The 18,266-nt window shown below is 38.8% G+C and overlaps 2 protein-coding genes across 2 annotated transcripts in view; one reads left to right on the forward strand and one right to left on the reverse strand.

Moving 5' to 3' along the window:
• Positions 1–18,266, forward strand: part of LOC114689503 (centromere protein P) — a 216,229-nt gene that overhangs the window by 130,407 nt on the left and 67,556 nt on the right. The window lies entirely within an intron of this gene.
• Positions 11,272–18,266, reverse strand: part of Ecm2 (extracellular matrix protein 2) — a 33,269-nt gene continuing 26,274 nt past the window's right edge. The window contains exons 8-10 of the mRNA XM_028863826.2: positions 13,877–14,016; positions 12,437–12,763; positions 11,272–11,487 (exon numbers count right to left, since the gene is read on the reverse strand). Coding sequence (XP_028719659.1) covers positions 11,319–11,487; positions 12,437–12,763; positions 13,877–14,016 — 636 coding nt within the window. The 3' untranslated portion in view covers positions 11,272–11,318. The remainder of the gene's footprint in view (positions 11,488–12,436; positions 12,764–13,876; positions 14,017–18,266) is intronic.

An 18,266-nucleotide genomic window follows, 5' to 3' on the forward strand; every position in this document is an offset into this window, starting at 1 on the left:
TGAGAGGACCTGAGAGTAGTGAGCACAGCTAGCCTCCAGATCTGGTTTCCAAATGCTATTTCCCACTAGAAGGAATATCATGCCTAATAATAGACCTGTGAGCTTCATTTAGGTCTTAAACCTCATACACTGCAGTGTAGGACCCATTGAGATATCTGAGATGTGATTATAAATGGTGTGCTTGATAATACTGAACCAACATTCAATTTTTTTGGAATTATCTAAAAATAATAATTGACCCAATTGTAAGGAAATCTTGTTTTTAAGTGATTCATACTGAAATAATGGAGATGAATGATAGAATATGTTCAAAGGGCCCATATTCACCCCTTACTAGTAGATGAATGAATAGATATAGATAGAAATGTGTAATTAGATGTATGAATAAATATAGATTTAGATGCAAATGAGTGGATGGATAGATAAACAGTCACAAATATGGAAACTGAAGCAGATGAAATAAATTGGCTAAGTATTAGTTGGTATTTGTAAGTAGAGAGCTTATAACTGCATATTAATTATTCTTTTAACTGTCCTGTAGCTTTGACAATATTAATAAATAGAATAATTAAATATTTAACATTGGGGAAGATGAACCAGTTTGTCTTAATTTAATCTTTGATTTATCTTTATTGTAATAAAATAATTCATGTAAAAAATCATTTTAAGTTAATTTAGTTGTTACCCTAGGCAAGGTTTCTTTTCTTTTTATCTTAAGATTTCCGTATTTTTATTTTATTTTAAGTGTTTTTTTTTCTGCATATCCATACATATATATGTGTATTATGTGTGTGCCTGGTGCCTGCAGAGACCAAATTCCTGGAACTGGAGTTTCAGGTGATTGTGAGCTATCACATGGATGCTGGCAATTGAGCCCTAGGCAAGAGCAGTCTGTGCTCTTAATCACTGAGCCATCTCTCCAGTCTTAGGCATGGTTTCTTAACTTGCATACATGAATCCATGTAGGATTTGTGCTGATGTTTTATAAATCTCCTTGTGTGTGTGCATACACATGAACATAAGTATGCAGGTGTGTGTGTATATATGTGTGTGGATGCATGTAGAGGCCCAAGGTCACCTCAAGTATCATTCCACTGGTGCCATCCACGTTGTGTTTTAAGACAGCCTCTTACTTTTGTGTCTGGCCAGTGGATCTTGGGATCCATGTCTCCACCTTCTCAGTACTGAGATTACAAGCACACACCACTATGTCTAGCTTTTTTCATGAGTACTAGGGTCCCCGTGTTTGCATAGTAAATTGTTTACTGACCAAGCCATTTCTCCAGCCCATTTTATAAATACTTTGACATATGCAAAGTAGCTTTAGTCATAGTCCCTAAGGGATGTCCTACAATGGACTTTTTTCTTTTGGGTTTTGGAATACTAGTTGGGTTAATCTTCAGTAGTTCTCATGAAAATTCAGTGCTTGTGAATGTAATTCCCAGGTTCTGCAAAACAATGAATTTCCAGCTGATCCCAGCTTACAAAAGACTTGCTTATATCCACTGATGACTTGATGTGAGTTTATTTGACCACAGAGATTGTTACTTAGAAACAAACCAGAACATTTTAATAACATGATGTATTCTTTTTCTTTTCCAAACTAATACTCATTTAGTATAATCACATGTTATTTTTAAGACAGTTCTGCTTTCCCTGGTGTAGGGTTCACATTCTTCACATTTTATGCAAAGGAAAAAATAAGCTAGTGTGTAAGTTTATACTCTATCCATTTATATATTTAAAAGGAAACAAAACTTGAAAGAAAAAAGTAGTCATGTTGTTATTTTTTTGTTGTATAATCATGAAGATATACTTACCAAGTTAAAACATTTGTTCCCTTTGGGAATGACGACATATGATAGACAGAATTCCAGCAGGGCTCTCAGTTTCAAATGTTCTTGTTCGGCACACTGAAGCAGGATTGCATATGAGGATTATGCCAAGGACTTACTTCTTACATATAAACTTAAACATACATTCCACAAAACTACAGTTTGCAGTAGACTTTCTTTTATCTGAAAGTCTTTGGGGGGTTTGGGAGATAAATATTAACTTTCAGTATTCTGTTTGTGAAATTTTTTACTAGTTCTTTGAAATTTTTTTCATACAATTTGTCTTGATCATATTCACCTCTGTCTGCTTCTGTTGGGTTAGGGTCAATTGGAGCTAATAGTCATAGGTCCAGAAATGAAATAAGAAAGGACAAACTTGTCATGGAATGCTCTGCCTCAACTTTGCTGCATGCTAGAAAGGCCTGAACTTTCCACACAGACTGTATTAGGGACTCAGTTGATGTTATTTCAAAGGGAGGAGTCTATCTACTAGAGAGGCTTAGTGATCAAATACCATTTCTAGTTTGGTTGGCTGTTTTAAGTAATGTACAGGATTTTGGGGCACTTTTTGAATATTACAAGTATCTACAGTGACCCATGCTTATAGGGTAAATTTAATTTTCTTTCTTATCAATTTGGTTTATTTGTTCATAGCCAAGAATGATGGATAATTTACTATGTATGAAGGATAATTTACTATGTATGTAGCCCAGACTGGCCTCAAACTTGAGTAATTGTTCTGCCTTACCCTTCTGAGTACAGGGATTACAGGCATGTCACTACACCAAACCTAGACAGTTTGTTTATTTATGATTTGTTAGTTTGTTTGTTTATTGTGTGTGTGTCTCAGTATATTTGAGTTCCTGAGGCAGCCAGAAAAGGGTGTCAGAGGGGTAACCTGTGTATATGCTGGGAGCTGAACTTGAGTCCTCTGGAAGAGCAGCAAGTACTCTTCTACTGAGACATTTCTCCAGCCTTGGCCAGTTTATTTGTTTGTTTGTTTTTCTTTTTAAAATTTTTTAACTTATTTTTTATGTGCATGAGTGTTCATTCTTCATTTTTGTGTATAAGTACACCATGCTTCATGCCCGCAGAGATCAGAATAGGGCATTGCATTTCCTAAAACTAGAGTTGCAGATGGTTGTGAGACATCATGGGGGTGCTGAGAACTGAGCCTGGGTCCTTTGTGAGAGCAATAAATGCTCTTAACCTCTGAGCCATCTGAGCGTTTTATTTTGGTTTTGTTTTGTTTTTCAAATCTAGAATGAGAATTACTTTAGACTTTCATACCTAATGGTGCTCTCTTTGTCTGGAGGTTGGCTCAGGGATGTTCTATACCATAGTTCACTCTGTTCTGTGTCATGAATATGAACACACTATGTCACAGTGAAAAGATGGGCACACTTGAGTTTTGTCGTTGATCCCCCACCTGCTCTTCAGGAGAGCCATGGTTGCTGAACTGCTGACATGGCTAGCCAAGAAGCCTGATGCATTTCCTCTCTGGCCCAGTACAGAGCACTGTGCTGAACACTGCCCTAGTGCCCTTGACCTGTTCTTTTTCTCCACTGTTTATCATAATCTAATGAAATGCTACTTGAGATAGTAATACCCACTACACAAAAGGCCTGACAACCTTGAGCAATTCATTTCATTCCCTGTGCACCTGCCTGTTTGCTGAAATCTCTGAATAAAGACATTGATACTCATATTCAGAAGTCAGCCCTAGGCTCAGCACTTTATGATATCACATCATTTAATCATTCATCCACTGTGCTACACAGTTATTTCCCCAATTTTGTGGAAGACAGATCTAAGTTTTAGACCAGGTCTGTGGCTAATACTGATTTCAGTTCTGAGTTAATGTTTTTTTTTTATTTTTTTTTTTAAGTACTGGAGATAAATCTCAATGTTTCACAGAATCTAGAGCTTAGTGGTATCTAATGATTGTCTGGCTTTAGATTAGAGCTAACCAGAAATTCCTTTTTTTTTTTTTAAATAAAAATAAAATAAATCTTTATTTTTTTAATGTTGGCAAACAACAACACTGGAGGGCTGGGAGGGAGGAGAAAGCAGCAGAGTGTCTGGAGTAAGAGAAGAGCTCAGGAGGTCATCCACTTTAGAGGAATTCAGGTAAGCAAGAGCCGAGTTAAATCCAGCAACAGAAGACCATTCAGTATTTGGGCAAAAGAAGAACTGGTTTCACCTTAATTTTTCATTACTTAATATTTTATATTTTTATGTTGTATTTTTTATTTTATAATTTAATTTAATTTTACATATCAGCCACGGATTCCCTTGTCCTCCCCCCCCCACCTTCCCCCCATTCCCATCTCCCATTCCCATCTCCTCCAGGGCAAAGACTCCCCTGGGGATTGAGTTCAACCTGGTAGATTCAGTCCAGGCAGGTCCAGTCCCCTCCTCCCAGGCTGAGCTAAGAGTCCCTGCATAAGCCCCAGGTTCCAAACAGCCAGCTCATGCACTGAGGACAGGTCCTGGTCCCACTGCCTGGATGCCTCCCAAACAGTTCAAGCTAATCAACTGTCTCACTTATCCAGAGGGCCTGATCCAGTTGGGGGCTCCTCAGCTATTGGTTCATAGTTCATGTGTTTCCATTCGTTTGGCTGTTTGTCCCTGTGCTTTTTCCAATCTTGGTCTCAACAATTCTCACTCATATAAACCCTCCTCTTTCTCACCAATTGGACTCCTGGAGCTCCACCTGGAGCCTGGCTATGGATCTCTGCATCCAGTTCCCTCAGTCATTGGATGAGATTTCTAGCACAATTAGGGTGTTTGGCCATCCTATTACCAGAGTAGGTCAGTTCGGGCTTTCTCTCACCCATCGCCAGTAGTCTGTTGTGGAGGTATCTTTGTGGATTTCTGTGGACCACTCTAGCACTTTGCTTCTTCCTATTCTCATGTGGTCTTCATTTATCATGGTCTCTTATTTCTTGTTCTCCCTCTCTTTCCTTTTTTTCTTTTTTCTTTTTTTTTTTTAATCTCTGCATCCAGATTCCTCAGTCCTTGGATGGGGTTTCTGGCACAACTATTAGGGTGTTTGGCCATCCCATCACCAGAGAGAGTAGGTCAGTCCCGGCTGTCTCTTGACCATTGCCAGCAGTCTTTTGTGGGGGTATCTTTGTGGATTTCTGTGGGCCTCTTTAGCACTTTGTTTCTTCATTTTCTTATGTGGTCTTCATTTACCATGGTCACCTATTCCTTGTTCTCCCTCTCTGTTCTTGATCCAGCTGGGATCTCCCGCTCTCCTAAGCTCTCTTTCCCTCGAACCTTGCCCTTCATTACCCCCACTCACGTCCAGGTTGTTATGTAGATCTCATCCATTTCTCTGTCATTGGGCGATCCCTGAGTCTTTCCCATGGTCCTGCTCTCTAGGTAGCCTCCCCGGAGTTGTGAGTAGCAGTGTAGTCATCTTTGTTTTACATCTAGTATCCTCCTATGAGTGAGTACATACCATGTTTGTCTTTCTGAGTCTGGGTTACCTCACTCAGGATGATTTTTTCTAGATCCATCCATTTGCCTGCAAACCTCATGATGTCATTGTTTTTCTCTGCTGAGTAGTATTCCATTGTGTATATGTACCACATTTTATTTATCCATTCTTCAGTTGAAGGGCATCTAGGTTGTTTCCAGGTTCTGGCTATTACAAACAATGCTGATATGAACATAGCTGAGCAAGTGCTCTTATGGTGTGATTGAGCATTCCTTGGGTATATGCCCAAGAGTGGTATAGCTGGGTCTTGGGGGAGATTGATCCCCAATTTTCTGAGATAGCACCATATTGATTTCCAAAATGGTTGTACAAGCTTGCATTCCCACCAGCAGTGGAGGAGAGTTCCCCTACCTCCACATCCTCTCCAGCATAAGCTGTCTTCAGTGTTTTTGATCTTAGCCATTCTGACAGGTGTAAGGTGGTATCTCAGAGTTGTTTTGATTTGCATTTCCCTGATAATTAGGGATGTTGAACAATTCCTTAAATGTCTTTCAGCCATTTGAGTTTCCTCTGTTGAGAATTCTCTGTTTAGTTCTATAGCCCATTTCTTAATTGGACTTTTGGGCATGTTGATGCCTAATTTCTTGAGTTCTTTATATATTCTGGATTATCAGTCCTCTGTCAGATGTGGGGTTGGTGAACACCTTTTCCCATTCTGTAGGCTGTCGCTTTGCCTTGTTGACCATATCCTTTGCTCTACAAAAGCTTCTCAGTTTCAAGAGGTCCCATTGATTGATTGTTTCTCTCAGTGTCTGTGCTACTGGTGTTATATTTACTGGTCATTAATATCCCTTAATATCAATGGACTTAATTCACTTTTAAAAAGACACAGGCTTACATAATGGATACGAAAGCAAGACCCATCTTTCTGCTGCATACCAGAAACACACCTCAAATTCAAAGATAGACACTACCTAAGAATAAAAGGCTGGGAAAAGATTTTCCAATCAAATGGTCTTAAGAGGCAAGCAGGTTTAGCCATCCTAATATCCAGCAAAATAGACTTCAAACTAAAATCAGTCAAAAGAGATCAAGAAGGGCATTACATACTCATCACAGGAAAGATCCACCATGATGAAGTTTAAATTCTGAACATTTATGCCCCAAATACAAGGGCACCCACATATGTAAAAGAAACATTACTAAAGCTTAAACCACATATAAAACCCCACACATTAATAGTGGGAGACATCAACACCCCACTTTCACTACTGGACAGATCAGCCAAATCGAAACTTAGCAGAGAAATAAAGGACTTAACTGATGTTATGACTCAAATGGACTTAATCGATATCTACAGAACATTCCATCCTAACAAAAAAGAATATAGCTTCTTCTCAGCACCCCATGGAACCTTCTCTAAAATTGACCACATACTTGGCCACAAAGCAAATCTCAACAGATACAAAACAATTGGAATAATCTCCTGAGTTCTATCAGACCACCATGGTTTAAAGTTAGATTTCAACAACAACAAAAACTACAGAAAGCCTACAATCTCATGGAAACTGAATAATGCTCAACTAAATCACCAATGGGTTAAGAAATTAAAGACTTCCTAGAGATCAATGGAAATGAAGACACCACATACCCAAACTTATGGGACACTATGAAAGCAGTGCTAAGAGAGAAATTCATAGCACTAAATGCCCACATAAAGAAGTTGGAGAAATCTCACACTAGTGACTTAACAGCACACCTGAAAGCTCTAGAACAAGAAGAAGCAAAGTCTCCCAGGAAGAATAGACACCAGGAAATTATCAAATTGAGAGCTGAAATCAATAAAATAGAAACAAAGAGAATAATACAAAAAAATAATGAAACAAAGAGTTGGTTCTTTGAGAAAATCAACAAGATAGACAAGCCCTTATCCAAACTAACCAGAAATTTCTTTTAGTGAAATCTTTTAACACTTTTTTAAAATTTAGCCAATCAGTGATGATCAGAACTGATATGCAACCATGAACAAAGAATTGGTTTAGTCATCTCAGTTTATAAATTCTTCTCTGAGGAAACTTTTACTCTTCTAAATAAAAGGAAAGGATAGAACTGATATCATATAGTGTTTTGTTTATACTACCCTTTGAGGTTCCCTTAAACAGCAGAATTTGAATATTTCATTAAATCATTGGCTTGGGAACATAGTAATTCATGGTATGTTAAATGATGGCTTTGGAAGGACTGTGATACAGAACAACTATATCGATTACTAAGTATTTCCAGTTGTCAAAGCATGATTTAATTGTTGAAAGACTATGCTTTGGGCTGGAAAATGAGCTCAGTGGTTAAGTAGTATACTGTTCAGAGGACACAAGTTCAGTGCCCAGCACCCAACATGAGGCAGTTCACAACAACCTGTAACTCCAGCTCTAGAAGAATTTCATGCCTCTGACTTCTGTGTGTCCCTCTACATATGTTCACGTTCTCACATCCACACAAAGTTAAAAATACACTTGGTTTTTTAATGTCTAGGTTAGGAAAAATTAATAAGAAAATGTATGCCTGATTAACTTAATGGCCCTGTGAACATTTTTCTTTTGAAAATGCTGAATTTTTTCAGATTCTTTTCTATTTTTGTTTGTTTGTTTGTTGGTTGGTATTAGGGGGGGTAATGTTTATACCAACTTTGGATGACACATGAATTGATCCATTTTGCACTGAGGACCAAGAAGACAAAATTCTTTGTTTATTCAACACCCACTTTTATTACCTACTATGCACAGTATGCAAGGCTTCAAAAACTGAATTCTTTGTTTTCTCCTAAGTTTTACAGTCCTTTTGGAAAAACACAATATACCTATCCACCTACCTGCTATGCAGCATCCTGTACACAAAGACATCTATAAATGTCTCAATAGAAATAGCAGGTGGTCAGTTGGGCATAACTAATAAACTCAGATATGACCTAAATGTTAATGCTAACATTGTATAAAGTACCAGAGGAAGCTTCTAGAAGGTTCACCCACCAACCCTAGGACTTTCTGACTTCACTGTCCTCATATCTCTGTCTTGTACTACAAGCCAGGTTCAGCCTATCCTCTAACAAATGGCCACTTCCAACTTCTCTGATAAAGCCAAAGTTGCTTCATTTGGAGGAGTGGTAGGCTCACTTCCTTATCATTGACCTAAATCTCCCAGGAGCCTTGTGTGATGTGATCCACTTATCTATTCAAAACATAGTATTTAGGTCCTCTAGTTCCTGGCATATTTATTCCTTCATAACACCAAGCTATATATGTTTTTCACTAGATCATATCTTAGTATTTTTAAAAATCGTCATGTACAAAAAGCCAAAATCGAATTTAAGAATACAGATAGCATTCCATGTACATATGTACAAAGTCAAGACACAACATTAATGTTTTCTCAACCATGGCTAGTCTAAGACTTCTTAGTGCACATATGTTCTAATGATTACAACAGATTTATGAGGCCAGACTGAACATCTGTTTGTTATAACATTATTTCAAGAAGAATGTTTGCTGTAAGGACATTTATCACTATATTTATGAAATTAAAACATCCCATTCAGAACATGATGAAATTTCAAGACTGAACAGGTTCCATACTGAAAACATTTATAAAACTATTAAAAAAGAAAGAAAGAGCCGGGCGGTGGTGGCGCACGCCTTTAATCCCAGCACTCAGGAGGCAGAGGCAGGCGGATCTCTGTGAGATCGAGGCCAGCCTGGGCTACCAAGTGAGTTCCAGGAAAGGCGCAAAGCTACACAGAGAAACCCTGTCTCGAAAAAAAAAAAAAAGAAAGTAAGAAAAAGAAAACAAAACAGTTGAAATAAATGAATCCTCCAAATTCAGAATTCAGGGCAAAGTTCCAACTGTCATTCTGATTTTTAGCTTTATGCGAGAGTCTGCTACCTTAACAAAGTTGGGGAAAGTGTCTGCGGCTGCACACACCATCCTTTCCTTGCAGGCTGTCGACTGTGGCCACGTATCCCCTGAGAGTTCTCAGGACCTGGCAGGAGACGCCTAGGCTGCTCTGCTCCTTGCATCACCACTGTTTGACCGATGGATTCTCTTGCCTGGGTACTTGATTTCTACTTACAGTAACCCTACCAGACCGGGAGAGCTTCTCAGTTAAGTTTGTCACAGGCTCTCTAAAGTGGTGCCATAATGCAGCTAAGGAAAGTTACAGTAGATTTGACAGGTGATATATACCTGTCATCCCAACACTTGGGAAGCCAAGACTTCCAGAAGGACCATGATGAGTTCAAAGGCAGCCTGAGCTATAGAATGAGACTATTTGGAAATAAAAAGTTTGAGAATAAGAAATAAATTGTTTAATAACCCATCACTGTTGTATTTAGGTATTAATTGGATTGGCTCATCATACTCAGTTTGAGTTCCCTTTGACATGAGCACGAGCATTTATTGCTTCTAGTTCCTGATTTTCAACACGGTGTGACTAGCTATTTCAGTCTTCTGTTTCTTTGACTTCATTGCCATGATGGGCTATGCCCTTAAACTGTATCACAAAATAAGCCATTTTTTTCCTTGAGTTGGCGTTTGTCAGGGTATTTTGTCACAGTGTAGTGGTTTGAAAGAAAATGGCCCCCAATGGGAGTGGCACTACTAGGAGGTATGGTCTTGTTGGAGGAAGTATGCCCGTGGCTTTGAGGTCTCTTTTACTCAAGCTTCCCTCAGTGTAACACTCAGTCCACTTCCTGTTGCCTGCATATCAAGATGTAGCCAGCACCATGTCTTCCTGCATACCACCATGCCTCCTGCTATGATGATAATGGACTAAATTTCTGAAACTGTAAGCCACCACCTCAATTCAATGTTTTCCTTTATAAGAGTTGCCATGGTCATGGTGTCTCTTCACAGCAATAGAAACCCTAACTAGGTGTCACAGTAACAGGAAAAGAAGCTAAAGCAGTGGCCAAAGCTAGAAATGAATTCGTGAGCCTAGTGTTTCTCCAGATCCCAAAACTGAGAGTTAATGAAAGAAGTCAGCATAGTTTCTGTATGTATCTTATAACTTTTTTTATCAGTACAGAGATCGGAGGTCGTCATGGTTGCACATGCCTTTAATCCTAGCACTTGGCAAGTTCCAGGCCAGCCAGAGCTACACAGTAAGACACTATTTAGTCTCAATTAATTAATTAATTAATTAAATTTATATTAATAAGAAGAAATCATTACAAGTTAGTGTGTAATAAATACTACTTTGTTCATTAAACTGATAAAAAATACATTTCAGCAAATATGGCAAGAGAGATGTTGCTAACTATAACTAGTGGAGGAATGTTTTCAGAAATGAGTTATTTTTACATTTAACTCAGCTTATAGTTAGCAGTAATGTGTATTTTTTAAAACAAACTACAACTTTTATAGTTTCTCTCTCTGTGTCTCTCTATCTCTCTGTCTGTCTCTGTCTCCCTACATAGCCCTGGCTGTCCTGGAACTCACTATATAGAACAGCCTAGCCTCAAACTCACAGAGAGCCTCCTGTCTCTGCCTCCCAAGTGCTGGGACTAAAGGTGGTGTGTCCAGCTTACTTTTCATAATCTTTTGATCTTGCTGAAGAAGACGTGGAAGCTGTCTTAAAATGCCCTCTTTTTTTTAACTTTTAAGTAATTCTGGCTTATAGTGTAGAACTCTCATATGCCCTTCTGCTAGCTTTCCTTACCATTACCAGTGTGCATATAACCACTGTAAACTGAACTAAACCAAGAAGTTAGCATTAGAATAGTGTTTGGGGAGCTGGAGAGATGGTTCAAGAAGTTAAGAAGAGGTACTATTCTTGCAGTGGACCCAAGTTCAGTTCACAGCATCACATCAGTTTGCTCAGAACCACCTGTGACTCCATCTCCATGGCATCCAACACCCTCTTCTAGCTTCAGAGGGCATTACACTCCAGTGTACAACCTAACCCCCACCCCACCCACACAAAGTAAAGAGATGTAATTTTAATGCATGAGTAAAATTTATAAGTGGCAAAAGAAAACTTGAAATTACTTGATGTTTTGTGGTTTAAGAACAATACTTGAATACAGTCTTATGCATGAAAATGCATAGGATGATATTTCTCTGGGTCTAATATAATTGTTTTCAAGATGAAGATGTTCTAGAGCAGAGTCCTCATCTTCTTCAGCATTACAAATTTGTTCAGGAAGAATATTCCTAAAGAAAAATAGACATGTAAATTACAAGCAATCCAAGTAATCTAACTTTAGGATTTAGAAGTTACATTTTTAAAAATAATTTTTTTCTTAAAATGAAGTTGCACAGGTCATAGTGACTCTCATCTGTGATTCCAGTACTCAGGAACTTAATCAGGGATTGCAGTGAGTTTAAAGATAGTCGTCACTACTCAACTGCATTCCCGGCCAGCCTGGTGTAATAATGCCAGGTCTCAAAAGGGAGGAAAAAAGACAATAGAAGTAGATCGTTAAAGCTACACAACTGTAAGAAATGAAGCAATAAGAGTGTAGTCACAACCTGCAAAGTGAGGAAGTTCTTCCTAATTGTTGATTTAAAACAGAACTTCTGTTATTGTGTAGCTGTGTAGCCAAGACTAGCCTTTAACTCCTGATCCTGTTGCCTTCACCTCTCAATTTCTTGAATTAGAAGCATGTGCCACTGAACCTATCTCCATACTGTTCCAGATTAATCACCTAGTCAACCATGCTGCCTAGGCAGGCATAATGATTAGACATGCAGAAACCTTCCAAAGTGAAGGAAGATGAGTTCCAAGAAATTTATTCAGAATTTGCCTTTATAAAACTCTATATTCAGGCAATTATTGTATGTATGTACATGGGGGTTATAGTATAGTGTATTTACTGCTTTACCACCTTAAGTGAGTCTGTCTCCAAGGCTCCACATATTGTGTAGTAATACTCTACTTAGTACTGTGGAAATTTGCAAAATTAACACAAAAAAAAATCATTATCAGTCTTCACATACCTATTATTCCACTTTTAGCAATTATTAACATTGCCAGTTTTGTTTAGATCTAATTTTTAGCACCAGTTTTTCTCTTCAGAATAAATGTAAAAGTTCATATTATGAGTATTATTGAATTTGTCAACCAAAATTTAAATTGACACTAGAAAAATTCAAAATTTACCGAATCTTATTGTTGTTCAGCCTCAGAAAATGCAGTGCTTTCATTTCTGGTATTCCAGGTGGTATGGATTTTAAGTCATTGTGATCCAGAAATAATTCTCTCAGAGAATGATATGCCCCATAGAATGAGACTAGGTCCACACCATCATCCGCAAGTCTATTAAATGACAGGTACAAGTACTCCAGGCCTGGTTCCATATGGCCAAACACATAGCCAGGGATCCGTTCAATCTGGTTCCCAATTAGTACGAGGTGCAGCAGAGACTTAGGTAGATAGGAGGGGACATGGTAAAGCTTGTTATAGGACAGGTCAATGGATTCAAGATTTCTGCAACAAAGAAAAGTGAACAGGATAAGGAGCTTCAGTAGACTGACAGGCCATCCTAATGAACCTAAACAAAACCAGATTATATATGTCAGCCTGGGTCTGTCTGGCCCCCAAGCTCATATTCTTACCAACATCCACACAGTACCTTAGCTAGGGTTGTTCATCAGAGTCCACACAGATCCTTTGGGAAAATGGGGAAACTAAGTTCAAATTGTTGAATCAAGTGAAATCCACAAGTCTTTATTTCTAGTAATGATGTTTCCTGACTTGTGGTGGGTGTAGGGGTTCCCTGTACTTTTGTTATTTGATTTATGACCTGGCACATCAGGGACTTGGGGTGAGATGAAAGGACTAGAGTGAAATGGAGGAATGTGGAAGTGTTAACGCACTGGGAAGTCCTGGGAATGTGTTGAGCTCCCTGCTTTGTTTCAGAAACTTCCCCTGAGTCTACAAGGGCTTCTGCCAACCCTCTTCACCCAGTAAAAATTCCTCTATTCACAAAGGACTTCATTATCCTCCAGTTGGGTCCAAAGCCTCTTTTCATCTCTGTGAACAGCCCATTTCCCAGGGTGGTCAACTTAGGAGCATATCCTTGTATAAACATTCAGCCTATGTTTGGGCATATCCATTGGACATGATATCAGACTGAGCTTGCCTTCAACTCATTCATTCTTTGCTAAAGACTACAAATAGGCTGTTGACTCCTTTTAGAAAGGTGGATTCTATTTTGCTCCTCTACTTTCAAACAAAGCCTTCTTAAGGAAGAGAAATGGTTTGGATAAAAGAAGGCAGTATGGTGTAGGAAGACAGGCCAGGTCTCTGCAGCTTGGTATTTCCATCTAATGATGAAGAAAAAGGGAGTCAACACTCCTCTCTGTGTGCAGAGGATTATGCCATTTAAACTGACAACTTGTCCGGTAGGCATTCATTGTTATGAGTCAACCCCCATTTCTTGCTAGTTTAGCACTTAGCAGGTCCACAGGCAGTAGTGGTCTTAATATCACTTACCTAATAAATAGTTTGAAACTCAGTGAAGCAGCTAAATTTTGGAATTAAGAATAACAATTCCATGGGAAAAGATGCTAAGAAAATTAAACTGTAGTAGATACTTACTCTTGATTTATCCATGCTAAAGGAGCAATCCGACTTTCTTCTATTTTATTACAACGTAATACAATCATATTGATCTTTCTGGTATGATTGAAACAAATTTCAGTTATTTCTTCAATTTGATTATTTTCTAGGTATAATTCCTATAAATAAGAGAAAATATATCCAATTTCACAAAAACTAGACTATTCTCATTAGTATTATTTAAAGTCTTATTACCTTTTTTAAGTGAGTTCATACTTTTAAGATGTCAAATTTTATAGCTAATAACATAAAAATACTGCCTATTATTATGGGATTAAATAAATTTAATTTGTGTTTATGCATATGCATATTTGAGTGTGGGTGTGTATATGTATTTTACACATTTGTGCAAAAGCATGTGGAGGACAGAGGTTGGTATCAAGTATCTTCTCAGTCTCTCTCCACCTTAGTTTTTGAGACAGTCTCTTACTGAACCTAGTGATCCCTGAATCAGCTAGACTGGCTGGACTAGTGGGCTCTAGAGATCCCCCTGTCTCCCCATTCTAGGTGCATACTACCATATACAGCTTTTTGTGGGTGCTAGAAATCAAACTTGGATCCTTACATTTATGTGGCAAGCATTTTACAAAGTCATCTCTTCAGTCAGTTAAACTTAGTTTTTTAGCCATAATGTTATATGATACAGCATATCATATAATTGTATAAATTTTCTGACTTATAAAACTTAATTAGCAGCCGGGCGGTGGTGGTGCACGCCTTTAATCCCAGCACTCGGGAGGCAGAGCCAGGCGGATCTCTGTGAGTTCGAGGCCAACCTGGGCTACCAAGTGAGTTCCAGGAAAGGCGGAAAGCTACACAGAGAAACCCTGTCTCGAAAAACCAAAAAAAAAAAAAAAAAAAAAAAAAAACTTAATTAGCCAGGCATGGTGGCACATACCTTTAATCCCAGCACTTGGGAGGCAGAGGCAGGCGGATCTCTGTGAGTTCAAGGCCTGCCTAGTCTACAAGGCAAGTTCCAGGACAGTCATGACTATTACACAAAGAAACCCTGTCTTAAAAAACAACAACAACAAAACAAAACAAAAAACACACACACAAAAAAAAAAACCTTACATTAGTTATGTTACTTGAGCTTCAGAGCCCTGAAAGTTAGGGGTAGAAATAGTCACAACTCACCAGTGATAGGCCTGTAGAGAGAATAATGCTCACCCTAGGTTCCAGGGCTAATGCATGAGGGTCCAGTCTAGCTGAGCCTGAGCTTCAGACCAGCTTCCCACTATTCAGTAGTCTCTATAATTATTTTAGGCTCATGTTTTCAGACTTGAGTTTTAATTTATATACTCATAAAATTAACATTCATTAAGTTGCTGGAATTAGGGGGCTGGAAAGATGGCTCAGTGGTTAAGAGCACTGGTTGCTCTTCCAAAGGACCCAGTTTCAATTCCCAGCACCCACATGGCAACTCACACCTGTCTGTAACTCCAGTTCCAGGGGACTCAGCACATTCACACAGACATACATGCAGGCAACCACCAATGCACAGAAAATAAATTTTTTAAAAAAAGAAAGTTGCTGATATTAGAAAAAATTTTTACTAAAGGGTCTTAATTATTAAATTTTTTCTGGTTATAGTTAGAATGCTTAAGTAGAATTGGCTTACATGTTGAATGTAACTTTTTATTCATAACATGATTATTTTCCTTTTGTAACTTAATTCTGGCATTTGTTAGAAATACATAAAGGAACATTTAGCTTTTTGCTTTTATTGCCCTGTGTACTTAAGGGATGAATTACATGAGAGATTTCCAAACTCAAGTGTACATCAGAATCACCTCATTTAAAGTAGAAAATTCCAACCTAAATAAATCACAGGAAGGGGTATTTAAGTAGGTTCTGGAATACTCATTCATATACCGAAGACCCTGAAGCTATAAGAAAGTTGATATGTGACAGTCTTCAGATGTGCCGTGATGTAAGACTGGCCTGCAGCAGTGTTTTTAAAAAGATTCATAGCAAATAGCATGTGATGTATACTGTGTGCCCAGAATTTTCCAAAATCAGTGGAAACAGGTCCCTTTGGAGAGACAGAAGCCAGGCTGGAAAGTTCGGACATGGGGAGGAGAATATTGATTTTTTTTTTTTTTTTTTTTTTTTTTTTGGTTTTTCCGAGACAGGGTTTCTCTGTGTAGCTTTGCGCCTTTCCTGGCTCACTTGGTAGCCCAAGCTGGCCTCGAACTCACAAGATCCGCCTGCCTCTGCCTCCTGAGTGCTGGGATTAAAGGCGTGCGCCACCACCGCCCGGCACGAATATTGTTTTATTTTAATCACCTACGTTGCACGTGTATATGTTTTACCAGTTGCATGTATCAAAGTATTTATAATTGTATTATATTTTGTGTGCATATATGTATATGGATATGTATAGAAATCAAAAGACAACTTGTAGGTTATCAGTTATCTCCACAATATGGGTCTCAGGGATCAGACTCAGGTTGTCAGACTTTGCAGCAGCTGGGTTACCAGTTAAGCCATCTCTCTGGTCCCTAAAATGCGTCTTTAAAAAATAATTTAGGTATCTGACTTTGCTAACAAAGAATAAGAATTAGCATGTCAAGGATAGGTTCAGGTGTGTTTATGTCTTAATAATTTCGATGAAAGTTGGGATACACTTTTGATCCCCATCATATAAAGCAGGGCATGGTGGTGGTGCATGCCTGTGATCTCAACACTTGGGAGGTAGAAGCAGGAGGATCAAGAGTTCAAGCCCAGACTAGGATAATAAATTCCTATTTTAAAACAAAAAATTACCTGGACATGGTGACGCATACCTTTAAATCCCAGGATTCTGGGGCAAAGGCAGATGGATCTCTAAGTTCAAGGCCAGCTTGGTCTAGAAAGCAAGTTCTAGGACATCCAGAGCGACATAGAGAAACCCTGTCTTGAAAAAAAGAAAACAAACAAACAACTAGATAATTCTGATGTAAAGCCAAGTACTGGTAAACCCCAGCGTACTCTAGCTATGTCTCTTTAGCAGCTGGAAGAAGCAGGACTGTAGTGGTGTGACAACAGTATGCAATCATAATAGATAGCTCTCTATTCTGGATCATAGGACTAAAGGAACTCCATACTGGCTTCTTGGGGGATGAACATGGAATGTGGTAGAAACAAGGTCAGATAAGGAAACCTGAGTTCCAGCTTGGTCTGTGAGTATATATAAACTCTCTGCAAAAAAAAAAAAAAAAAGCCGGGCGTTGGTGGCACACACCTTTAATCCCAGCACTTGGGAGGCAGAGCCAGGCGGATCTCTGTGAGTTCGAGGCCAGCCTGGGCTACCAAGTGAGCTCCAGGAAAGGCGCAAAGCTACACAGAGGAACCCTGTCTCGAAAAACCAAAAAAAAAAAAAAAAAAAAAAAAAAAACTCTCTGGACCTCAGTGTTCCTAATTCAAGAAATGAGCATTGACAGTTATTGGCTAAAGACCACCTGAGTGGGAAAGAGCACCCCTGGTAACCACTGGGGACTCCAGAATGTTTGAAACAAGAACAAGAACAGTTTTAGATAGAACTGATGAAAATTTCTAAGCCTCAGAGTTGATGAAAATAGTCCAGGCCTTATTGTACAATTCTTAGATCCATCCATATTGTTATCATTAATTAGGTCAGAATGTGCTTTTACTCAGAATTTGTGAATTAGGGATGTGTTAGATAGTTTTATATCAATCTGACATGAGTTAAAGTCATCTGAGAGGAGGGAACCTCAATTAAGAAAATGCATCCATAACATCAGACTGGAGGCAAGCCTGTAGGGCATTTTCCTAGTTAGCGATTGATGGGGGAAGGCCCAGCCCATTGTGGGCGGTGCCATCCCTGGGCTAGTGGTCCTGGGTTCTATAAGAAAGCAGGCTGAGCAAGCCATGGGGAGCAAGCCAATAAGTAACACTCCTCCATGGCCTCTCCATCAGCTCCTGTCTCCAGGTTCCTGCCCTGTTTGAGTTCCTGTCCTGACTTCTATTGATGATTGAACAGTGTTGTGGAAGTGTAAGCTAAATAAACTCTTTCCTCCCCAAGTAGCTTTGGTCATGGTGTTTTGTCACAGCAATAGAAACCCTAAGTAGGACAGGGCACAAGTAGTTAAACTTGCTAGCTCTGGTTTAGGATAATTTAATCAGTCTGTTTCCCCACCGAGAGCTGTCATCATTACCATTTTTCATGTTATCAGATGCATCTAATACTCAGGTGATAGTGAATTCTGTATATAGTGCCAGAACTCTATTGAGTTTAATATATATTACAGTAAGTAGTCTTCTAAGATATTTATTTTAGAGCCAACAAGATAGCTTAGTAGGTAATAAGTGCTTGCCACACAATCCTAACAACCTGAATTGGAGCCCAACAATCCATGGTGGAAGA

This window comes from Peromyscus leucopus, chromosome 5 (genome assembly GCF_004664715.2).
Source record: "Peromyscus leucopus breed LL Stock chromosome 5, UCI_PerLeu_2.1, whole genome shotgun sequence".
In the NCBI taxonomy this organism is placed as follows: Eukaryota; Metazoa; Chordata; class Mammalia; order Rodentia; family Cricetidae; genus Peromyscus; species Peromyscus leucopus.